General features: G+C 44.8%; 1 protein-coding gene across 2 annotated transcripts in view; it reads left to right on the forward strand.

Moving 5' to 3' along the window:
* Positions 1-1,675: 1,675 nt before the first annotated feature.
* ILKAP (ILK associated serine/threonine phosphatase) overlaps positions 1,676-26,082 on the forward strand; it is a 153,671-nt gene continuing 129,264 nt past the window's right edge. Inside the window, exon 1 of one of the 2 annotated variants that reach the window (XM_078768231.1) lies at positions 1,676-1,798. In XM_078768231.1, coding sequence (XP_078624357.1) covers positions 1,753-1,798 — 46 coding nt within the window. In that variant the 5' untranslated portion in view covers positions 1,676-1,752. The remainder of the gene's footprint in view (positions 1,799-26,082) is intronic. The other variant, XM_078768232.1, reaches the window with a different exon arrangement.

Raw genomic sequence — 26,082 nt, forward strand, 5'->3', positions numbered from 1 at the left:
TCTCTGCTCACCTTCACTCTTTCATTCCTCTTTTCTCCCGCCTCTGGAACAAACTCCCTCACTCCCTTCAATCCCACTCCTCCCTCCAGGTCTTTAAAACAGCTGTTCACCACCATCTCTTATCTTCCCCCATCCAAAACCTTGATCTTTTCTACCCCCGCTAATTCACCCCAGATCCACCTTGTTTGAAATTCCAACTTCTTTCCTGGAAGTCCTGGCAGTGTCCATATGTTTTATACCTCTCCCATCGCCCCCTTCCCATGCCCCCCCCCCAAACCCCTCGCCCTCTCTCAGATCTCTCGATGTCTCCATGTCTCTCGGTCCCTGCTCTCAAATGTTGTGTTTGTGTCCTTCCCCCTCTCTCCCCATCTTGTCTCCTGCTCTCAAATGTTGTGTTTGTGTCCTTCCCCCTCTCTCCCCATCTTGTCTACCGCTCCCGATGTTATATGTTTTATGTGTCGGTTTGTCTTTTTGTGTGATTAATGTTCGCTCTTTCAGGAGCCTCGATCTTGTATACAAAAAAAAAAAAAAAAAAAAAAAATTGTGGCAAGAGGTATGCAGGTATTGGGGAGGACTGTCTGCTCTTCTCTTTTACCAAGTCTTACCATGTACGGTACCTACTACACCTACCTACTACCCACTACCTACCTACCTACTACCAACTACCTAACCTACTGATGCCATGGTGATGGGTAAAATAGTGGCAAGAGGTATGCAGGTATTGGGGAGGACTGTCTGCTCTTCTCTTTTACCAAGTCTTACCAGGTACGGTACCTACTACACCTACCTTCTACCAACTACCTACCTACCTACTACCAACTACCTAACCTACTGATGCCATGGTGATGGGTAAAATAGTGGCAAGAGGTTTTGGCTTCGCCGGCTCATTGCGGCTTTGCAGTCGGTACTAGTATGGTTACTGTTCAAATCGCGAGACAGTGACGTAGGGCTATGCATCATCGCTATTGCGCATGTGCGGTTCGGCGATTCCGGTGTCTTGTCCTTGTCTATCTTGGTGTGCAGTTGCCTCTTCGTCTGATAAAGTGCGATGATTAAAAGCTGTGGAACAAAGCTTGAACGTGTTTTGGTTGGGCATTCGGTTTGAAGGAAGGAGAGGCGTTTACCTTCGCTGGCTCCCAAAAACATAACAACACACATACACATACACACACTCACTCACCACTCACTTCCCTCTCTCTCCCCGTCTCCCCGTTTTATTTTGCCTCTGGCATTCACGTCTGGCGCACGGGATAACTACACAATAGGTGACCAGGAAGCACAGGACACACTTTTATCCCGAATGTTAATGATGATGATGTGATGTTATTTATCTTGAACGCTGTTCGTTCGACGATGTGTTCTTCTTTTTCGCATCGGTATCATTTCTCATTTCATTAAAATATTTCTGCAATTTATTAGTATATCTTACGCATTAACTCTTTATAAATCAACTTCTACATTGAATCGATGTTCTGTAATAAAGCTTCAAAAACGAACGAGGCAAACCAAGCAAGGCGGTGTAGCGGGCGTTGATATGTATTACTCAGTGGGTGGTGTACACTGAGAATTTTAGTTTAAGGAATTGTAAGAGAACAGCTAGCACCAATTATATCGTATATTATTACGTGATGAATACTGTTAATTGAATTATAAAATACTTTCATACATGAACGATGATGTTGTGTGGCATTTTCAAAATAAATACATCCTGTTTCAGTCTCGGCGCATGCTCGTGTTTGAGGCCTTGGTGCAATGGACCTGTTCGGAGATCTGCCGGCTCCAGAAAACAAAAACAACGGTACTTGTCGTCACCGATTTATTGAGCATTGACGTATCTTGTTACGAACTACGAAGTTGTCTGTTTGCGGCTTTTGCGAACGGTTTGCTTAAGCCAGTCACGATCGGGCTTCCTGGAATTTGTAAAATACTGTGTAACCTTAAAACACTAAGCGTTTTCAGAGTCTGCACGAACCCACGTGTCAATCAGTCTGTAGATAAAGGTCACACGTGTCCACCAGTCCATGTGTCCATCTGTCTACAGGCAAGGATCAAACGTGTCCACCGGCCCATGTGTCCAGTCTGTAGGCAAGGAACACACATGTGTACCTACCCATCAGTCTGCAGGCAAGGGTTGCACATGTCCACCGGCCCATGTGCCCATCATTCTGCAGGCAAGGGTTACGCATGTCCACTGGCCCATGTGCCCATCAGTCTGCAGCAAGGGTTACCCATGTCCACTGGCCCATGTGCCCATCAGTCTGCAGCGAGGGTTACCCATGTCCACTGGCCCATGTGCCCATCAGTCTGCAGGCAAGGGTTACGCATGTCCACCGGCCCATGTGCCCATCAGTTTGCAGGTAAGGGTTAAGCATGTCTACTGGCCCATGTGTCCATCAGTCTGCAGGCAAGGGTTACGCATGTCCACTGGCCCATGTGCCCATCAGTTTGCAGGCAGGGGTTAAGCATGTCGACCGGTCCATGTGTCCAGTCTGCAGGCAAGGGTTACGCATGTCCACTGGCCCATGTGCCCATCAGTTTGCAGGCAAGGGTTAAGCATGTCGACCGGCCCATGTGTCCAGTCTGCAGGCAAGGATCACACGCATCTCTCCTTTGTTCCTCTTTTCTCCGTTTTGTGGAACCGTTTTCCTGACTTCAATATCACTCTTCCTTCTCGACTTGAGACAACATAGCTTTTCTTTCCCCTCACCTCTCCCCTCTTTTTCCACGTAACTTCAGCACCTGGTGGAAAACGCTACAATGGAGGACTTTGTATGACGCACAAACATTCGTTTGAAACATTTACACGTTTTCCCAACAAGCAGAGCATTCCGGATCGGTCACAATCTTGTCCTTCATTTGAGGAAGACGTCTTCTTTTTTTTGGTGTCGATGGTGTAATGCTTGTAATCACTGAGAACAAGACGATATTTCGCACATTTGTTGCAAGATTAAACAATTTATGGAATTTCTCTGGAATGATAATGGCCCAATTTCCTCTTTCTGGGCCTTTGATCTGGACATGACAAGTCTCTGTCTCTGTGTCTCTCTCTGTCTCTGTCTCTCTCTCTCTCTCTCTCTCTCTCTCTCTCTCTCTCTCTCTCTCTCTCTCTCTCTCTCTGTCTCTGTCTCTCTATTTGTCTGTCTCTCTATTTGTCTGTCTCTCTCTCTCTCTCCTGGTTGTTGTATCTCCTTGCTCGTGTTGGTTTCCTCATCTCCCCACCCTGCCTTTCCCCCCATTTTCCCATCGTGTCTGTTTACCTTCCTTCTTCGCTACCACCTGTGCCTCTTTCCCCTCCTTTGAGACAGAGAGAATGAGAGAAGAGCCCAAAGGTGAGAGCAGACCCGTTCGGTTCAGTTTACCTGCTCCGTTGGTGCTGTTTACCTTGCTCGCTTAGTGAGCACTATATTATTTATTATTTTACTTGTATAAAGCCCGTCAAAAATGGCGGGTTGGAACAGTTTTTGACGGAACAGCCGCGTGAGTGTGCCAAAGTCTAAAGTTTGGGCCTAATGTCAGTTGTGCTTATATTATCTTTATTTATTAGACATCATACAGACGTAAATGAACACTCGTTTTACTCGAGCGTATTGCACATCACATGCAGCAAATTTAACCTCCCTGTGCCTTGTATTTATTGTGTTTTTAAAAATACCGCTTCTGTACACCGACCTTGAGGCTGAGTTTGTAAGTCATCGTCTACAATTCCAATGTAAAAGGCATAATTGCTCTTCTTTTGTGTCTTTGGGGTCTTTTGTGTCCTTGGGGTGTTTTGTGTCCTCTGGGTCATTTGGGTCTTTTGGGTCTTCAGCATCCTATGTGTCTTTTGGGTCTTCTGGTTCATTGGCACCTTTTGGGTCATTTGAGTCTTTTGGGACCTTTGTCTGGATCTTTGGGGTGTTTAAGGGCCTTTGGGGTATTTTGGGTCTTATGGGTAATTTGGGTCTTTCGGGTCCTCAGGGTCTTTAATGGTCTTCGGTGTCTTTTCAGTCACTTGGATTGTTTGGGTCTTTGGAGTCTTTCGGATGCTTGAGGGTATTAGGGGTATTTTGGGTTTTTGGGTCTTTTCGGTCTTCTGGGTCTTTTCGATATTTTCGGTCTTCGGGTGTTTGGGATATTTTGGGTATTGGGGTCTTTTGGGTCTTTTTTGTCTTCTGGGTCTTTTCGATCCTTTCAGTACTAGACCGGGAGCTAAATCTCATAGGGGCCTAGATTAAGGTGTTTGTTCAACACCCACTACATAAAAGGATTGACACCATAGGTCGTTAGTATGGACCCTCTAGATCACTGCGAGGTAGGTAGTAGTCTCAAATTGTGGTAGCACTTTTTTTCTATAGGTCATTTTATAAACCGACATGCAAACGCCGTGAAAAGCAATAATATTAAGGGGTAGGGGAACATAATTTACTATTTCTTAAGTTTTTTTTAATCACAATGAAGTCATTTTGGTATCAATATGTGCCTAATGGAATGCTGTAACAGTCTAATGCAACTGTATGGCAACACAATAGGTTTTGGAAGAGGTATTAACCAAAATAGGGGGGAGGGAGTGACAAATAAAGCTCCTTTTTGGTATCATTTTTTGTATAAAATTCAAAACTTAATATTATTATTGCTTTATTATTGCTTTAATATTCCCAATTTCAAAAACAAACGCAAGCACCTCCCCTTGTGAAAATGTTGGCTTCAGTATGACCCAAACATAAGTATACTATGAACTGAGCAGTGAGCAAGTTACAAAAGTCTTAACAAGTATGCAAACATATGCATGAATAGTTAGTCAAGTGCCATGATCTGAATATTTATAGTGCAGATGAAAGAAATCATTCACCAACAAGCTTCTTTATAAAATGTGACCTAAATATGACTTTGTTTGTGCATGTATTGCTATGGTACACTGGAAATGAGGTAGCTTTTAGCATTCACAAGAAAATCTGCTCAAAGTATACCTTCATTGAAGACGGTACCCCATCCAGGCTGGTGAAACACAAGTTCTGACCATACATTTCTTTGGTCATATCTTGTTTTAAAACAACAATAATAATGTAGATAATTCATGAATATACAATGTATAGAAACAAGATATTCATTTCTCTAGTTTACATGTATCTGTAGTGCAGGTGTATAACACATAATAAACCCCATAAGAAAAGTTGTGCTTAAAAAATAGTACTACCTATGTTTACCGTTTAATTAGTCATCATCCTCAGACTCTGAGTCATGGAAGGATGAAAAGGGTTTGCAACATTCCTCATGTCCCATACATTTACAAGATTCAGTACAGCCCAAATCGTTGACTTTACACAAACAGTCTGCTCTACTACATGTCTTGCATCCACAGCGTGTTCATTCTAACAGTCCACTTGGTGCAGGATCCTTAGTCATTAGGAATGCTTGCAGAGAGTCCTTCTGTACTTCCCAACCATGCTCTTCTGGGGGTGGTAAATGTCGCATGACATCAAGGGACTTCTTCCAGACATATGCTTGAAAGTTTGCTCGTTTAAGGTGTTGAATAAGGCTGTCATTAGTTGGAGGAAGCCCTTCATTCTGCACATCATCAACCTTCGTTCCAGCCTTTGTTGAATGAATGAATGAATGAATGATCGTTTTAAGGCCATTTTCCCCGCTAGAGCGGGGGTTAGTCTTGCGGGCCCCATGACAATCATGGTTCCCTGTTTGAGGCAATGTTTTTATGGCCAGATGCCCTTCCTGACGCCGACCCTTGGTCACGCTCTTACGATGCGCAGGGATACAGTGTACCTATTCTAAATCGGGGTACACACTGGGATCATTCATCCCAGCATGCTGGTACTCAATTTTCCGACCTCGGAAGGATGACAGGCTGAGTCAAACCTCTGGCGTTAATTCGGCGATCGATCGGGATTCGAACCCAGGATCCTAGGATCCCAAGCCGGCACCCTAACCGCTAAGCCAACATCAGCCTTTGTTGATGTCGTATATAAGTTACAAATGAAGTCCTCACACGATTGCGCTAAGTTATCACTCAGGGGTAAGGAGTTTCCCAGATTTTCTATAAAGGCAAAGTGTTGAACAGATTTATTTAACCACGGAAAGATAATGAACTTACAGAGGCAAATTATATATATTGTTTCTAATCGTTCTTCTGTAAAATAGTTGATAATCAACAACAATTTTATATAAAAAATGATACCAAAAAGGAGCATTATTTGTCAATCCCTCCCCCCTATTTTGGTTGATACCTCTTCCAAAACCTATTGTGTTGCTATACAGTTGCATTAGACTGTTAGAGCATTCCATTAGGCAAATATTGATACCAAAATGACTTCATTGTGATTTTAAAAAGTTAAGAAATAGTAAATTATGTTTCCCCTACCCCTTAATATTATTGCTTTTCATGGCGTTTGCATGTCGGTTTATAAAATGACCTGTAGAAAAAAGTTCTCACCACAATTTGAGACTACTACCTACCTAGCAGTGATCTAGAGGGTCCATACTAACTACCTATGGTGTCAAACCTTTTACGTAGTGGGTGTTGAACAAACTCATTTTTGTCAGGTCCCTGCTCCTGGTCTATACCCGGGATCTTTGGGGTCTTTTCGGTCTTTGGGTCCTTTGTGTCTGCGGGGTCTTTTCAATCTTCAGGGTATTTTCGATTACACGTTTTTAAGAGTCTTTGGGGTATTTTGGGTCTTTAACATTCTTCTGGGGCTTTTGGGTCTTCAGGGTATTTTGGGTGTTTGGGGCCCGTTGGGTCATCAGGGTCTTTCGGTCTTTTTGGTATTTTGGGTCTTTGGGGTATTTTGGGTCTTCAGAGCCCTTGGGGGGGGGGGGGGGATTTTTTGGGTCCTTGGGGTATTTTGGGTCCTCTGGGTCTTTTGTATTTTTTTTTTTTTTTTGTATACAGAATCGAGGCTCGTGAAAGAGCTAACATTTATCACACAAACAAATCAAACAGACAAACAAAATATATAAAAAGAGGGAGCGGTAGACAAGATGGGGAGAGAAGGGGAAGCACACAAACACAACATTTGAGAGCAGGGACATCGGGAGATGTGTGGGAGGGAGAGGGCTTGGGGGGAGGAGGCATGGGAAGGGAGGGGGGGGGGGAGGCATAAAACACAAGGACACCAGAGGACTTCCAGGAAAGAAGTTGGTATTTCAAAAAAGTGGATTTGGGGTGAAATTAGCGGGGGTAGAAAAGATCAAGGTTTTGGATGTTGGAAGATAAGAGATGGTGGTGAACAGCTGTTTTAAAGACCTGGAGGGAGGAGTGGGATTGAAGAGAGTGAGGTCTTATCCTTGGGGTCTTTTGGGTCTTCATGCTCTTTTTGGTCTTCAGGGTCTTTCTTTGGGATCTTTTGGGTCTTTCTTTGGGATATCTTGGGTCTTCAGGGTCTTTTCAGTCTTTTGGATATTTGGGGTATTTTGGGTCTTCAGAGTCCTTGACGGTCTTCTGTGTCTTTGAGGTATTTTGGGTCTTCATGCTCTTTTGGGTCTTCAGGGTCTATAGGGTCTAACAGTCTTCAAGGTCTTTTAGGTATTTTGGGTCTTTGGGGTATTTTGGATGTTTGTGGTCCATTGAATCTTCAGGGTCTTTTCAGTCTTTGGGGTATTTTGGATCTTCAGAGTACTTGGTGGTCTTCTGAGTCTGTGGGGTATTTTGGGTCCTCATGGTTGTTTGGGTCTTTTGGATCCTTGGGGTCTTTTGGGTCTTCATGGTCTTTGGGGTCCATTGGTTCTTCAGGATATTTTAAGTCATTTGGGTCTTTGGGGTATTTTGGGTCTTTAGGGTATTTTTAGGTCTTCAGAGTCCTTGAGGTCTTCAGAGTCCTTGAGGTTTTCTGGGTCCTTGGGGTCTTCATGGTCTTTTGTGTCTTAACAGTCTACAGGGTATTTGGGGTCCTTTGGGTCCTTGGGGTATTTTGGGTCCGCAGAGTCTTTTAGGTAGGTATTTTAGTCTTTTAACTGGTGGACACATAGTCGTGTTCAAAGATTGCCAATTAAACCTCCACCCCACCCCCCCCTCTTTCACCCCCACCTCTACTCAAATCCCTCCTTAAGCACTACTCAAAGCCTTTAAAACCTATCCTTATGAAGGGGGACAGACACACACAAACACACACACACATTGTGTTTTATATGGTAGATTTCGGTTTTATTTATTTTGTGTCCTTTCCACCTGGTCAAGGTGGAAAGATGAGACCGCAGTTATGGCGAATGTTCGCACACGACAGGAAGATTTTGAGAACCTGACAAGGAAACATGCCTTCGTGTGTATCCCGGTGTGGGGGGCAGGTTGGCTAACCCCTTGGCACTTGGTTGGCCGCTCTAGCAGGGAAAATGGCCTTAAAATGCCTGTTGCTGTTGTGTGTATCCAGCCCGAAGGTGTTCCTACCGAGGACATTCTCCTCGCTGTAGGAAACGTTATCGGCGATCAAAATGTCCGCACCGTGCCGCGTCGCGGATGAACCATAAGTTTGTTGTTTTTGTGTTGGACGAGATGTTTGTACATGAAGTTGTTCGTACCGGTCTATCCTTAAAAGGTGGGCATTTTGTCATGGTATCCCCGATGGATACACCGGGGATGAAAATGATTATTTTAAATGTTGCTCTGTTTATTTCTAATGACAAGCTAATGGCTGGTCTGTCCCAGTACCGAACGGTTGTTTCCCAAATCTCGATGTTTCCTTTCGGGTGTCGGGATGAACGAGTGAAACATGTGATGAGTTTCTGGAGACAGGTATTCATGGTGCTTCCTGATTGTGGCGACTATACAGGACTAAACATTTTGTTTAAAATATCTGTAATCGGTAAATATCGGTAAAATATAAAATATCGGAGTATCAAATATATGCGTTGTCAGGCACCTCAACGTGCTTCCTTTGTGGAGCCTTCAGACACATTAAAATATTTTGTCCCAAAGCCTCTTCTACAAAGTGCGGCAAATTGGGACACGCTGATGCGGGCTGTAACAAAGAAAATGACCCGACCGTGCTTCCCGGAGCCCCGACCGTGCTTCCCGACGCCCGGACCGTGCTTCCCGACGCCAGGACTGTGCTTCCCGATGCCCCGACCGTGCTTCCCGCCGCCCTGGTGCTACCCGAACCCAGTGAGATGGCACTTGGTTATGCTAGTACTGCTAGCGAACCCATAAATGAAGAACGTGCCGTGCAGATCAAAAAAACGAAAAGCACCACTAACAAATAGCCCCGATGGTGCGATAAAGAAGATTGTCTTGGGCAGAGACACTGTCTCTGCAAAAGAGGACAAAACGTTTACAGCAAATGAAAATATTGAACCCCAAAGTGGAAAAAAGGACGTTACTGATTTCCCAGGCTCTGAAAATGAAGCCTGCATCGAACCAAACACTGCGGCCATTTTTGAGCCTGAAAGCGAAGCCATACCGGTCCCCCCTCCAGTAATTGAGCGGACTGGCGACCAAACCAATTGCTCTGTCTTGCAAACAGAAATCGTAACTCCGGCTTTGCAGGGATCTACAGCCATTTTCCAAGCCATACATAAAGTAAGCACCAGTCTGCTCGTGAGTGTGGACCAGAGCATCCACTTAAATCCCAGAAGATGCCTCCAGAGGAGGTTGTGAGAGCCGCAAGTAATGCCCAAGTAATGCGTCCTTCTTGGTCCTGAAAACTTCATTTTGAAAAACTGGGAATCTCTAATGATTAAAACTGAGAGGTGTCTGCTAAAATGGAAGTGCTTGTTCTGTCAACTCTCCTATCAGGGCCGAACCCTCGTTATATACAACCTTGCAGCATCAATGCTTTGGCACGTTTTTATGGCACTGCAGCCCCCGGATTTTATTCTTCAAAAAAACTACAATATATTTTTGATTTTTATTGACTTGTTTTTTTGGGGGGTGAGGGGGGGGGGTGGGGTGGAGCACTGGCTCAAACCTGGTGTGTTAAACCTACATGTTGCTGAAGGACAGGGTCTGATCACCACTACCAGTAAAGTGATGGCTTTTTGCCTCCTGTCGCTTCGTCGACTGTTGTACACGGACGTCTCGTGGAAAGCCTTGGCTCACTCACTGCCTGCTTCGGCAGGCATGGAAACTCGGCTACGATCAGGAGCTGTTCCTTATTGACACCAAGAAAGTTGATACAGCATCAGTCCCCCTGTTCTACAGTAGTGTGTTGGAGGCATGGCTGGCGGTTACCATTCTCCGTGATAACAGTAATTACTCCTTTGAAATGTTTTTAAATGAGCCAATCTTTTTAAGCCCAATTTTTGAAGGGGCCAGTAGTGATTGTACCTTTATGCAAAAGTTTATTGATGTTGGATGCACCAAGGTTAAAGACTTTAGAACCCCTTCTCCTTACAAGTGGAAACCAGCTGCTGACGTTGCTGTGGCCACTGGAGTTAGGTCCATTGGAGTCATTGGGAGGATATTTTCTGCGATTCTGCGCTTTTTCAAGCAAACCAGGCTAAAATGGGCTCCACAGGTGGAAGCTGGCCCTCTTTTTCCCCAACATCCATTTCCAGAGCTTTTGCTTCACTTTCAAGGTTTCACCTCTTTTCAATTGATGGGAAAATCCTCTGTTTATGGTATATGTGTTAAAACCCTTGTTCTTGATAGACCTGCAGAACCACAAGCGCATTGGAGGAGAATGCTCCAGACTACTCATTCCACTTCGATCAACTGGCTTGTTATGTACAAGATACCCGTCACCAAGCACTCTGGATACTTGCAGTGGCGATTGGCACATCACATTTTACCCTCGAATGTTCTAATACACCGAATGTGTCCACATGTCCTTGAAAAGTGCCCTTTTTGTGATGCCCAAGAAACTCTTTTTCATGCCTTTGTTGGATGCCCAAGATTGACATCACTTTTTACTGTTTTATCGCATGTCATTCCAGGGTTGCGGTTGGTTTTTACACATTGTGTTTTTATATTTGGCTTTAGTATTAAACCCAGATGTAGGCATGATTGTTTTTTAGCCAACTTTTTAATTTCTGAGGCAAACTTGCTTTATATGTGTCCAGGAAGAGGAACATCCGGAACAGTGTTGTTCCAGTGGATGATGCTGTAGTCTTTTTTAGGTCCTTGGTGTCTCTGCTGCACCGAGAATTGTCTTTTGATAACTGTGGGACTTCCAGAAACGATAGTGTGTGGCGTTCCTTGTGCAGTTTAACTGATGGAGTCCTTACAGTAAACTTGTAAATATAGTATTGCTTTCTTATTTGGTTTAATGTGAAACGCTTCAAAATTGTATTTTTACGACTGTAAATATAAATTTTTATTTGCTGTCTGTATTATTTGTAACCACAATATTTTCTAACTGCCTGTATTTGTAGAAATGATCTCATGACCTGTGAATATTTTTTTTACCTGTCTGCATTTGTGGAAAATATTTTTTTCCTTCAATAAAAAGGAATGAAATCTCTCTCTCTCTCTCTCCCTCTCTCTCTCTCTCTCTCTCTCTCGCCCCCTGCCGGCTGTTACGATTTGAGTGTGGCGGCTGTGTGCACTGAGTTGTGAGTACTGTGCTGTGTTGGTGTCTTTCCTATCCCCATTTCACTCCCTTTGTGTCTTGTACGTGTTTGTGGAGTTTTCCCCGTGTTTTCCTCTCTTTGTGAATCCCTGGTGTTGGGCTAGCGGCTAGGGTGCCGGCTTAGGATCCTAGGATCCTGGGTTCGAATCTCGGTCGATCGCCGAATTAATGCCAGGGGGGTTGACTCAGCCTGTCATCCTTCCGAGGTCGGCTAATTGAGTACCAGTTCACTGGTAATTCCCTGTTTGTCGTTGAAGGCGGCAAAAAGGGTTGGCGTCAGGAAGGGCATCCGGCCGTAAAACATTGCTTCAAAAAGGGGACCGAAAAACAACAACTACCACGGTCCCCGAAAAGGCCAACCCCCGCTTTGCGGGGAAAAATGGCCTCTAAACGGTGGTTTTTTTCCCTCTCTTTGTGAGAGAGAGAAAGAGAAAGAGAAAGAAAGAGAAAGAGAGAAAAAAAGAAAAAAAAGAAGCTATTTTGGAGGCATTGGCTGTAGGCCTTTCCCCGTTTTGGGCGTTGGTTATCGCAATAAAATTTTGGTTTCGTTTTTTTCTTTTGGTCGTTAATCCGGCATCTTGCCGGAGTATAGACGTTCCACTTTGAATCATATTTATTTTCTTTCGTTTGGTTTAATTATTACTCCCTTTTCCTTTTTTCTTTTTAATCTCCTCAACCCGAGTTGTTCGGGTAAAACGGAGTTCTTTTGTTTTAGTCATGGCGACGACTCGTTTGCAGCAAGACGCTGCGTTCGAATCATTAACCCGCAAACATGCTCTGGTTTGTGTCCCTCCTGAAGGGATTCCGACCGAAGAGATCGTCTTGGCGGTTGGAGAAGTTATCGGAATCAAACATGTACGTGCTGCGTCACGTATGAACCAGAAGGTTGTGGTCTTCGTTGCGGATGAGCATCTAGTTCACGATGTCGTGAGTTCCGGGTTAACCACAGAGAGTGGTCACTTTGTTATGGCCTCCCCGATGGATGTCCCGGAAATGAAAATAATCGTTTCAAATTGTCCTCCCTTCGTATCCAATGAAAAACTCGTGTCTGTTTTGTCTCGATATGGTACAATCGTTTCGAGAATCTCGATGATCCCCCTCGGGTGTCGCCATGAAAAAGTGAAGCACGTGATGAGCTTTCGACGGCAGCTTCACATGGTTCTTCCAGACCGTGGGGATGATACGGGTTTAAAGATTTAATTTAAGATTAAAATTGATGACCGTGATTATCCAATGTACGCTTCATCAGCGACCTTAACATGTTTTCTCTGTGGGGCGTTTGGGCATTTAAAGAGATTTTGTCCGAAAGCTGCTTGTACAAAGTGTGGGGAAGCAGGACACGTTGATCAAGATTGTAAAACGGTTAACAACCCACTACCTCGTGTGGTTTAGGAGGTGACACCCAGTGTCTCAAATGTTTCCGCTGACACTGTGTCCTTACAGAGTGAGGAGGGTTTTGTGACTGTGGCAAAAAAACGTAGAGCCTCTGCTCCTCGTGGCCCCACTAGTGCCCCCAAAGTAGTTGTACTGGATACGAGTGGTGCAGTAGCTGAGGAACCTCGAGGTAGTGAGAAAAAAGATGGATTACCTTCCAATGATGGAATTTTAATCCAAAGTGCACAAGGTGGTACGGTTCCATCAAATAGTTGTACAAATGAAGGGTCTATTATTATTGATGAGACGTTGGTTGAATGTCAGGAGACATCACCATCATCATCATCACCACCACTGCCTGAGCCTCAACAAAATAGTGCGTCAATCCTTCCCAATGTTCCCACTGCAACAAATGATCAGAATACAGTTTGTGTGGCCCCGACGGAGGTGCCCGACGTAGTTGTACAAGATGGTGGTGCAACAGCCCCATCTCATGTCGAAGTAGACCTCCCCAGCCCCCCCCCCCCCCCCCCAGACCCAAGACCAGTCCATAAACGAGTTGGTAAAGGTCCAAACTGAAATTTACAAACCTGGTGGAATGCTATCTGGGCTGTCTGCTTCAGATGATGACATGGATGTGATTGAGTCGTCATCTGAGCAGTTACAAATACCCCCCTGAGGTTATTGTGACTTTTCTAAATGAGACATTTAGGCAGCGAAATGTCATGATCCAAAAACATTTTCCTGACTTGCTTTCCTTCATGCAGACTGCAAAGTGTATAGTTAGAAATTCTAAAGATTTTGAAGTAACAAAAGCACAAATTCATCGACTGAGGAAATTCATAACAAAAGCAAGGTTGGAACTGTCTCAACAGCAGCTAAACCCCCCTTGATAAGGCATGAAAAGGAAGGAAGTGCTGTTTGGCACCTTAAACATGAATGGCGGTGGTGCTAACCATTTACGTCAGCTCCAAGTTAAAAACTTATTGTTTCAGAAACATATCGACATATGTTTATTGCAGGAAACACACATAACAGAGACTTCACAGCCTGACTGGCTTCGCCTTAATACTGGGCAGTGTTTCTTTAGCAATTTGTCCTCTGTTTCTGCGGGAATTGCTTTCTTGCTTCGTCCGGGGTTTGTTCCTGACTCTTGTAATTTTAATGAAATAGTTATAGGACACTTAGCATCCTTAGAGTTGGTCTATCAAGGATTTCACCTCACCTTACTCAATGTATATATGCTCCTAGTAGCAGCTTAGCTTGTAAAGATTTTTTCACACGTCTGGCCAATTACCTTCACACAGTAGCCTTTGATCATTGTATCTGTGTTGGAGGAGATTTCAATTGCACCTTTGAACCGAGTTTAGATAGAAATACACCAGAACCACATCCAGAATCTCATAAAGATTTATTGAATTGTTTTTCATCACTTGGTCTACTTGACGCATGGCGTATACAGCACCCTACACAATCTCAGTACACATGGTGCCGTTGTGCTAGTGGGTTAATAACACTTGCAAGGCTTGAAAGATGGTATATTAATTCCACTTTTACAAACGTACTCGTGTCTTGTAATCATTTCCCTTCTACTTTCTCTGATCACCACCTGGGTGTACTTGGTCTATCCTTTTCTCAGTCAATTCGTAAAAGTGCGTATTGGACTTTCAATACCAGCCTGTTGGAGGATTGCTGTTTTAAGGATGCTTTTCGTAGTATTTGGGAAACACTCATCCAAAGAAAACCTTGTTACTCTTCTATTCAGTTATGGTGGGATAACGTGAAAGCCCAGATTCGCGTCTTTTGTCAATATTTTAAATCCTTTTCCACAAGCAAGAGTAAGATTGCTGTTTCGCTCTTAGAAACTGAAATTTTACACTTGGAGGAAAACTTGGCTAAGTCTCAAAATGGCAGGAAACTTCAGTTATTATTGGAGAAAAAAGCTTATTTAAGAGAATTGATTCATTAAAAAGTAATGGGGATATCAGTTAGACTCAGAATCCAAAATGTGAAGTTCTCTGACACCCCAAACAAAAGTGTTTTCCAGTTAGAAGGGGTTAAGAAGTCCCAAAGGCAAATGTTTTCCTTGTTAGATGCTAAGGGGAATATTACACAAAATGAAAGTGATGTTAAGATGCTTGTGAAAAGGTTTTTTTCTGGCTTATTTGCGGAGAAAGCTGTGTGTAAAGATATGGTTGATGATATGACGAATTACCTGCCTTCGTTGAGTTGTAACCAGTGTCAAGGTCTTGAAGAGCCATTTACTATGGAGTAGCTAAGCATAGCTCTGCGTAGCTTTGAACACGGAAAAGCCCCTGGGATCGACGGCATTCCAGTGGAATTTTTTGCAGCGTTTTGGGACATTTTAGTTCCAGAAGTACTGCTGGTGCTACAAGAAAGCCTACGCTCTGGCATACTACCCCTCAGCTGTAGAAGAGCAGTTGTATGCCTTCTCCCAAAAGGTGGAGATCTCCGTCGGATAGAGAACTGGCGCCCCATCTCATTGCTGTGTTCTGACTACAAACTTTTTTCCAAATTGTTGGCCAATCGGCTAAAGGTTGTCATTGGCACTGTTGTCCATCCTGATCAGAGTTACAGCATTCCGGGAAGATCAATCTCTGATAATGTATTTTTAATTAGAGACTTGATTGACTGTGGCCTTAAGGAGGAAGAGGGGCTTGGGTTGATTTTCCTAGACATTTAAAAGGCTTTTGATAGCATTGATCACACTGACATGTTCCATGTTCTGCAAAAGTTTGGTTTTGGTGAAAAGTTTATAGGCTTTGTGAAATTGTTATACCACAACATATTTAGATTGTGCAAAGTAAATAATCGTCTTTGTTCACACATTCAGGTTCAGAGGGGTGTTCGGCAAGGCTGTCCTTTGGCAGGGTTGCTGTTTAGCCTTTCTCTTGAGCCACTACTCATAAGTCTGAGAGCCTCTCTTTCCGGCTTTGTGCCTTCTGCAGAAGAGAACCACATCATGGTATTAGCATATGCTGATGATGTCTGTGTAATCATTAAGAATGATAAGGACCTAACCATTCTTGTTGAGTCCTTACACAGGTTTCATCTTGCTTCACGTTTGCGGTGCAATTGGCAAAGAGCAAAGCTCTGTGGGTGTCCTCAGCTCACGGTACATCCGGTAGGCTTCCCGTCACCCACCCCCCCCCCCCCCTCAGTCTCTTCCAAAAGACATAAGCTGGACAAGAGAAGGGGTTAAATACCTCGGTGTTTATCTTGGACCCAATCAGTACTCTCATATTAACTGGGAAGGAGTGGTAGAACAGGCAACCAAACGGTTCAACAAATGGAAAAGGTTCCTTCCACAAATGTCCTTTAGAGGCCGAATACTGATTATTAACACCTTGGTCGCCTCTGTCCTGTGGCATACATTTATTTGTTTGCAGCCACCAGAAGGCTTGCTTAAAGCTATTCAACAGGCACTGGTAAATTTCTTTTGGGGAGGTTACCACTGGTTGCGGATGGACGTACTTTACCACCCCGTGTCTCTTCGTGGCCAAGGGCTCATTGACCTAAAGTGTCGGCTGATGGCGTTTCGGCTGAAGTCAATACAACGTCTGCTCAATGCTGAAAAACTGCCCTGGCGCCCTGTGGCACAATGAATACTGAGGCAAGCTGGAATGCTCGGCTACGGCCTTGAGACTTTTTTGATCGAATCCCAAAAAGTGGATGTGTGCCACTTCCTCCTCTGTTCTACCAGAGCTTGTTGAATGCTTGGCAAGCCGTAGTGGCAAGCCGCCAAAAGGAGTCCTATGAGATTAAAATGTTTGCGGGAGAACCTCTATTCCTCAACCCACTCTTTCCCCAGGTTCCCAAGAGCCGTTGTTTTGCCCAAAACTTCATTTCAGGTGGCATCAGAAATGTCTGGCATCTTCGTGACTCAGCAAATTGTGGTTGGAGATCTGCCAAGGAAGCCGCTGACATTACTGGTACCAGATCAATGAGAGCGGCAGGTCAGGTACTTGTAGAAGTCATTCGTACATCCTTTAGACTTGGGTTGCAGTGGAGTACTGGGGTTAAATGGGCATCCCATAATCCTTTGCTTCCTAAGTTACTTGTTGCTTTCACGGGTTCTACTTTTTCCCCAGTCAGTACGGGCTCTTGTTTATTTAGTAGTCTTGAGAGTAAATCTATTTACCAGTTCTGTCTTTCTTTGATTAATGTAAACACCTCTGCAGCAGGAGTTATGAGATGGAAAGCTCTTTTACCTAATGGCCCTCCTTCTGAACCTGAATGGAAATCAATGTATGGTATACCCGTATCAAAAAGGTCGGGTGATTTACAATGGAGACTGGCTCACGGGGTATTGCCAACAAACACTATTGTAAACCGTTTGGATGCCATGGTATCGGTGATCTGTCCCTTTTGTAATAATATTGAAGATTTGTTTCATGGGTATGTTGATTGCATACGATTGTGTCCTATTTTTCTTTTACTGAACAATGTGTTTGGTCAAGTTAATGTTCCTTTTTCTCTCCGGTTGTTTATTTTTGGCCTTGGGGTCACTTCAGCAAAGTAAAAATTGTTAATGTTTCTGAATTATTTATTGTCAGAGGCTAAACTGGCCATCTATTTTTTGTGAAAAGTGAAAATTAAGGGCAAGCCACCCGAGCAATGTAATGTGATCCTGCACTTCCAATCCCTGGTCACAGCTCGGTTAAAACTGGAATTTAAGTATTATAGTAGAAATGCAAACATTAAGGATTTTGTTGAGACATGGTGTGTGGGAAAAATATGCAGGGTAAATGAAAATGTATTAGAGATTTACATGTAGGTGTTTCCTTGTCCTTGCAATCTCTTGTTTTGGAATGTAGTACATTTACATTGATTGTTTCTCCCTTTATTTGACTTTCTATGACTTTGGTTGTATTCTCTTGAAAACTGTTTTTTGGTTTATTCTTGTTGACGCTTGTTTTTGTAGTTTTATAATAAAAGGACTTAAAAGTCAAAGTCTCTCTCTCTCTCTCTCTCTCTCTCTCTCTCTCTCTCTCTCTCTCTCTCTCTCTCGCCCCCTGCTGGTCGTTTGCATGCTGGTTGTACTGTCATGGCGTCTGCTTGTGGAGGCCTGTGAGTGCTCTGTGTTGTTGCTCCATTCCCCCCCCCCCCCCCCCGTTTCCCCCCTCTGTGTCCTTGTACCTGTTCGTGGAGTCTTCCTGGTGATTCCCATATACATTGAGACGGGAGAGAGAGAGCCGGAGAGCACAGGGTGATCGCTGGTAAGGGTTCGCCGTTTTTGGGCGTCGCCCGATCGGTGTTTGCTCCTTCACCTTAAACCTCTATTTCCTTTTTTTCCTTTCGTTTATCCTTCCTTCAGTTTGTTTTGTTGCCTCCCTTTTCCGAAGTTAGGGAAATCGGAGAGGTCTGATTGCTTCCCATTCCCGGAGTTCGGGTAGGGAAGATTGTATTATATATTCACCCTCCCCGAGTTGGGGAGGGGTTGTAAGTGCAGCTGTTCCAGCATGGCAGCTGCACTATCTCGATTTACGGCCTTTCAGAGCCTGACCCGTAAGCACGGGTTCCTTTGTGTACCTCCGGAACGTGAGGTTAGTGTCGAGGACGTTGTCCTCGCAACCGGTCGTGTTGTCGGGATCGACAAGGTTGTTGCCGCTTCGCGGATGAACAAGCGGATCGTTATTTTTTTGTCCGACGTGGATTGTGTCCCACAAATTGTCGAACAGGGTTTGACAATCGATCCAGATTTATTTGTAATGATTTCCCCACTAGATAGCCCAGCGATAAAAGTCGTGATATCAAATTGCCCCCCATTTGTATCCGACGATGTACTAATTAAAGAGTTGTCCCGATACGGTACCATCGTGTCTCGTATCTCCATGATTCCCTTCGGGTCACGAAACAACGATTTGAGGCACGTGGTTTCATTCCGGTGGCAAGTATTTATGATTTTAAAAAATTCCCAGAAGGATTTAAACCTTATAATAAAATTAAAACATCAACAGAACGAATATACAGTGTACGTGTCCACCAACGTTCTAAAATGTTTTGGCTGCGGACAATTTGGGCATGTTAAGCATGACTGCCCCCGAAAAGAGAATTCTCCACAAGTGCAACCTCCCCTCCGAACCGGGAATAAGCAACCCCCCCACCTTCCCACCACCGGTCCAAACCCTCCCACCACTGACCCAAGCCCTCCCACCACCGACCCAAGCCTTCCCACCACCGAACCAAACCTTCCCACCACCGAACCAAGCCCTCCCGCCGCCGAACCAAGCCCTCCCACCACCGACCCGAACCTTCCCACCATCGACCCAAGCCTTACCACCACTGATCCCAATCTGTCCACCACCGACCCAAGCCCTCTTACCACCAATCCAAACCCCCCCGCCGTACCCCCCTCCCCTCCCCTTGAAACAGGGGCCCCTCCCTCTACTGAAGGATCTAATTGCAGCCATCTCCTGTTAACTATAGATCTCACCCCCCAGGCGACATCGTCCAATCACAGCTTGTTGCCTGCTATAACTGATCCTACCTCTCCCGCCGTGGTAGCCGATGGGATCCCCCTCCCGATGATCACGTCCTCCCTCCCCCCCCCCTCCCCCCAAACCCTTGCAATCTCTTCCCACTAACCAGGACGAGTTTCAATTAGTCTGCCCAAAAGGAAAAAGACATCTGCAAACAACAGATGAAAACGGTCACCTCTTTAAAAAACCTACAACTGAAAACCGACAGCCCCTCCTCTCTGGCCTAGATTTGTCCCTCGTCACAGAAAATCGTTTCTCGGTATTGGAGGACATAGATGTGGATGAATCCTCGCCCTTGTCTACTGACCTAGAAACTGATATGGTTGAACCACAAAAATTAGTGCCCCCCCCTCCCCCCCTCCCCCCCCCTCCCCTGAAGATGGCTCATTTCTCTCCCTCCCCGTCCCCCCCCTCTATGGACTATGCCCCATCCGATAACGTGGAGGGATGTGATGACGGTGAGGAGATAAATGATGAAAACCAGTGTGACACACCATCTGAGCCATCTGATATAGATGACTCTGTTAGTGAATGTGGTAGCCTTAAGGAAGAAGAAATCCCTCCAATTCCTCCCTCCGAGATAAAAAGGTTTCTTAAGGACACATTCCGAAAAAGGAATGTTGTAATAGAAACCTTTTTTCCGGAGCTACCTGATTTTATACATTCCGCTAAACTGATGGTAAAACGGCCCCACGTTTTTAATTTCAATTCCTCCCAACGTCACCGTTTAAAGAAGTGGTTGCAAAAAGCTAAGAATGAACTGCTATCAAAAAATTGAGTGGTGGTCACTCCTCTTTATAGCTGGAATGAGTTTTTCCATTTGTAGCCTGAATATTAACGGAGGATGTAGCTCTGTCCGTAAAGTTCAAGTAAGGGATTTTTTATTACAGAAGAAAGTTGACATTGCCCTCTTACAAGAGACCCATGCCAACGACTGCTGTGTCGCAGAGTGGTGTAGGCTCTTCCCCGGCCTGTCCTTCTTTAGTAACGGTGACTCCCGCAAAGGCGGTGTCGCAATAATTCTTAGCCCCTCCTTTTCGCCTTCATCGCTTAAATTCGGCGAAATACACAAGGGATCCCTAGCATCCCTAGAATTCCACTACTATGGAAAATTCTATACTATTTTTAATATCTATGCCCCAAGTACGCCTGTAGCTCGGCGAGTTTTTTTTAATGACCTCGGGACACACCTAACGTCCCTCGACAGTCAAAACGCCCTAAAAAACCAAGACAATCATGTTTGTATTGGTGGAGATTTTAACTGCACCCTCCAACCCCAACTCGACAGGAACAGTGCAGAGCCCCATCCTGCCTCCACAATCCCTCTCACCAAATTTTTAAAACAAATGAATTTGACAGATATATGGCGGGTACAGCACCCATCAATCAGGCAATACACATGGTGTCGATGCATTCAGGGTAATATTGTACTTGCTCGCTTGGACAAGTTTTATATTAATCCTCCACTTGAACGCCTCGTTCTGTCATCCAAAATTTGCCCATCAGGATTCTCGGACCACAGCGCAACATTTCTCAAAATTTCTGCCCCCTGCCCGAAACACAAGAGTGCTTTTTGGAAATTTAATAACAACTTACTTGATGATAGTACCTTTAAAGGACATTTTTCCGGAAATTTGGAATATTCTGGTTGCCTCCCAAGGGAATTTCTCAAACCTCAGACAATGGTGGGATAATGCCAAAACGCACATCAGACTGTTCTGCCAACAATATCGTGCGTATGGTGTTCAAGAGGAAAGAAAAACCACAACCTTACTTGAAGATGAAATCCTGGAATTACAGGAACAGCTTCAGGGAACCGCAAGTGTGAGCTACCAGGGAATGAGGCAACAAATCCATGGAAAAACGGCCTTACTGAATTCCATATCCGAAAGGCGAGCACAAAATGCTTTATTGCGCCTGAAGATGAGGTACATACACGACCTTGATGCTCCAACCAAATTCTTCTTCAGCCTTAAAAGGGGGGCCTCTTCGTCAATGATTACACGCTTGCTCCATGATGGGGAACTCCTTTATGAAGATGGCAGAATCAGGGAATGTGCCCGGAAACATTTTAAACAACGGTTTATGCGACATGACATTAACCAGGATGCAATATCGGAACTTGTTTCTAACCTTCCAACATTGGCGGAGGATCAGAAGCAGCAGTTGGAGGATCCTCTTAGGTTACCTGAGCTCACCGCTGCCTTGAAGGCCTTGGAACCTGATAAAGCCCCTGGACTGGATGGGCTGACAAGTGAATTTTTCCAGTTTTTTTGGGACACCATTGGACCTCACCTACTGCGGATATTGAATGAATGTTTAGAGGATGGACAACTGCCGTGGAGTTGCCGGAGAGCAGTCACCACCTTAATTCCTAAGAAAGCGGACACTCAACTTGTAGAGAACTGGCGTCCTATTTCTGTTTTATGTACGGATTATAAAATTTTAGCCAAAGCCTTGTCTAATCGAATGAAACCTTTTATGAATGTACTAATAGGAGAACATCAATCCTTTTGTATTCCTGGACGTACTATTTTTAATAATATCTTTCTTATCCGTGATACCATTTGGTTTTGTAACAATTTTAATATGAATGTTGGTCTGTTTTTTATTGACCAAGGAAAAGCCTTTGACTGTATTGACCACATGTACCTTTTTAGAGTTTTAGAGAATTTTGGGTTTGGACCTATTTTTATCTCGTACGTTAAACTTTTGTATTGTAATATATCCAGTGTTCTTAAAATTAATCAAGTATTGTGTAGCCCCATTGCTGTACAACGGGGAGTACGGCAAGGTTGCCCGCTATCTGGACTTTTATACTCTCTTGCCATCGAACCTCTTCTGCTCCAATTACGTACGCACATTTCTGGCTTCACTGGATCAATTCTTACCACACCGCTAAAAGTCTCTGCCTATGCAGATGATGTCTGTATTTATATAAAAAATAGTACTGACGTCACTGCGGTGGCTCAGGCACTAAAAACATATTGTCAGGCTTGTTCAGGCCAGGTAAACTGGAAGAAGAGTGAAGCCCTTTGGATAGGACCTGGAGATTGCCCGCCAATTGTCCTACCAGGAGGAGTGAACTGGCAGAAAAGTGGCATTAAATACCTCGGTATTTTCCTCGGAGACAACACCTTTGAGCAGCAGAACTGGGTGGGATTACCAGACAAGGTAATGGCAAAACTGGCCCGCTGGAAAGGACTTCTTTTCCAACTTTCGTACTGCGGAAGAACTCTCGTCATTAACAATCTTGTCGCCTCTATGCTATGGCATAAGATGATATGCCTACAACCGCCTGGGAGCCTTATTACACTGCAAAAGAGCATTGTCGACTTTTTCTGGAGCGGGAAACACTGGCTCCAACCCCCCGTGGCATACTTGCCACTCGCTGAAGGTGGCCAAGGTCTTATTGATATCCGCAGCCGGATTATGGTCTTCCGGCTTCATATCGTGCGCCAACTTGTATATGGAGATGAAGCCCTACTCTGGAGGCCTCTGGCTAACTGCATATTACAGCTTACATGCAAGCTGGGTTACGACCGAGAACTTTTCTTAATGAACCCTCATCAAATCGATTCATCCTTGCTGCCCACCTTTTACCAAGGGGTGATGAACGCCTGGCAAGCCCTGTCCTTTTCCCGTGAAATGGCAACATACAACATGGAAATGTTGTTGAACGAGCCCCTATGCTACAACCCCTTCCTGGAAAACAGCTTGAATAATAGGGGACTCGTTCAACGTTTTGTTGATGCCAAGCTGCTGCGACCAAGTGAAAGACCTCATGACAGAGTCTGGGAGCTGCCGGCTGAGTGCTGCCGCTGTGGCACAAAAAACCGGAATAAAATCTGTCAGGATCATCTCTCGGTTCCTTCAAGGGATATCCACAACGTATCGTAATACCTGCGAGGAACTTGGCCCTTCCCCCGAGGAAACAGCGGGTGACTTCCCCAAACTCCTAGTTTTCAGCCCGCCACTTAATCTGTCCCCTGGCCTGAACAGCCCTGATGATACTGCATTATCCCTTCCCGCCTTTCCAAAGAAAACTCTGTACAACGCGTACGTTAAAATTTTATACGCAAAAACATTTTCTGAGCACCCGAGGCTTCGATGGCGGGATGTTTTACCCCCAATACCACCCAATTGCCCCAATTGGCGAAGTTTTTATCTCTTGCCTACTCCAAAGTATGTTGGAGATATTCAATGGAAACTTGTACACTGGATTTTACCTTATAATGTTTTACTGAACCGGTTTTCTACTGCTAACTCTAATCTATGCCCTTTCTGTGCATCCATTGAAACCCTACCGCATATATACCTGGAGTGTGAACGATTGCAACCTCTTTTTACATTCCTTCAGGAACGCTTTGTGAAGCTTGGTTCCCTCTTCAATCACAATGTTTTTATTTATGGTGTTTTAGGACCGTCTTCCCTTAGGAATGTGGTTTTAATGAATTTTTTAATTGGCCAGGCCAAGTTTGCAATTTATAAATCCAGGAAGAAAAAAATGGGAAACGCTTCTGACTCGTCATGTGATGTACTGCTCACCCTTAAGGCTCTTGTAAATGCAAGACTAAAGCTAGAGTACCGGTTTTTTTAAATGAACAAGAATTTAACATGTTTTAAAGAAAAGTGGGTTTTTAATGATGTCATATGCACACTTGATGATGATGATTTGAAAATAACCTTTCCTTGAGACCATTTTATTGTGTTTTGTTTCTTTGTGACTGAACATAACTGATTTTTTGTACTCTTGTAATAAAAGGAAGAAACAGTCAGTCTCTCTCTCTCTCTCCCTCCCTCCCTCCCCCTCTCCATCTCCATCTCCCTCTCCCTCTCTCTCTCTCTCTCCCTCTCCCTCTCTGTCTCTCTCCCTCCCTCTCTCTCTCTCCCTCCCTCTCTCTCTCTCTCTCCCTCTCCCTCTCTCTCTCTCTCTCTCTCTCTCTCTCTCTCTCTCTCTCTCTCCCCCACTTTCCACAGCTGTTGCCTGCACGCGTGTAATCACAGTTTCCCAGTGCTCAGGGTCTCTGTCGGTTCACTTTGTGTGTGCTATCTTCCCCTTTTCTTCCTGTTCTTTCTCTCTCCATATCGTCTAAGTTATGGTGTCCTCCTTTCTTCCACCTTGTCTGATCCTTTGAGAGAGAGAGAAGAGCATTCGACGGTTTCTCGGTACGTTGTTGTTTTCCGTTCTGGGCGGCGCCTTCTATCGATCGATCTACCGTTGTGCATAATTAGTTTATCGCCTTTATCTCTTATTTCTATTTATATTTACGAAAACCTTTTCTTTTTGTTTATATCGCTTTCATTTTCTCGCTACCTGTCGAGGTTTGAACAGTCGTAGCTGCTTTATTTTCATATATCCGTCCATTGAATAATTATGGCTGGTCAAAGTTCACGTTACGCTTCCTTTGAAGCACTAAACCAAAAGCACGGGATCGTGTGTGTTCCTCCGTCGGAGATCGACATGGAGAAGTTAATCTTTGCTGTCGGTGAGATCGTCGGCATCAAGAATGTTAAAGCGGTTTCGCGCATGAACAAGCGTATTGTTTTTTTCATCTCCGAAGTTCGGAGGGTCGCGCAAGTCGTGGAGCGCGGGTTTTTTTTCGACCCCGATATTTATGTCCCCTTTTCCCCCCTGGATACTCCTGCAAAAAAAGTTGTGATTTCGAATTTACCCCCCTCTGTTAAAGGTGAACAATTCACATCCCAATTTAAAAAATATGGAACGGTTGTGTCTCCGATAACGATGATCCCGTTTCGAAGTCAAAACGACAAACTGAGGCACATTATGTCGTTTTGCCGAATTTGCTACATGATTCTACCTGCGGGTGTTTCGGCGTTCCAGGCGATACTCCCCTTCAAAATTGACGGGCATACTTACATGGGGTAATGGGGTATGCTAATACGGAAACCCTGGTGTGTTTTCGTTGTGGTGAATTCGGCCATGTAAAAAGATCGTGCCACAGAGACATGCCGAATCAAGCTGCCAACAAAGGTCCCTCAACCCAACAACTCCCAACTCCCTCAGGTAACACTACCAACGTGGAGCCAGCAGCTTCAAATTAAGCACCTGCTCCTACAACCAAAAGTACCAAAAGACCCCTTTCACCCTCTCAAAGCACCGCTGAACCTGGATCGAAAATTCTGACTGCTTCAGCCGCTCTTCGTTCCTTTGCTCAGGTGGTCGCAGGTCGCTTATGTGTCGTCAGACTGTCCCTCCTCATGTGTTACCTCAAAAGTATCATGTAGTGACGCTAATGATGCACCTTCTCTTTCCCCTCTTTCTGTCCCCCCGCCTCCCCGCCAACCCCCCTGTTTGCCTCCTCCTGACCCTTCTCTTGCCCCCCCTCTTGCTCCTCCTCCTCCTCTCCCTCCTATTCCTGACATCCCTTACCCTCCTCTCCTTGCTCTTCTCCCCCCCCCTCCTCCTCCCCTTTCCCTTCCCTCTGCTTCTTCTTCTTCTTCTTCTTCTTCTTCTTCTTCTCCTGCACCACCTCCTCCTCCACTTCCCCCTCCCCTCCCTGCCCTGCAACCTCTAACTACCACTACCAGTGTGCCCCTTTCTGAGTGTACCACCCCTACACTCTCTGCGTTACTTCAACCTTGCAGTACCTCTGCTAAAGATAACATCGCCATTGTTACAACTATTGACCCACCCAAACATGTAACCGCTGAGTTTGTTGCCCCTACTGCACCCTCGGTTTCCCCCTCTG

The sequence above is a fragment of the Myxine glutinosa genome, chromosome 14 (genome assembly GCF_964187855.1).
Source record: "Myxine glutinosa chromosome 14, kmMyxGlut1.1, whole genome shotgun sequence".
NCBI classification, from domain to species: domain Eukaryota; kingdom Metazoa; phylum Chordata; class Myxini; order Myxiniformes; family Myxinidae; genus Myxine; species Myxine glutinosa.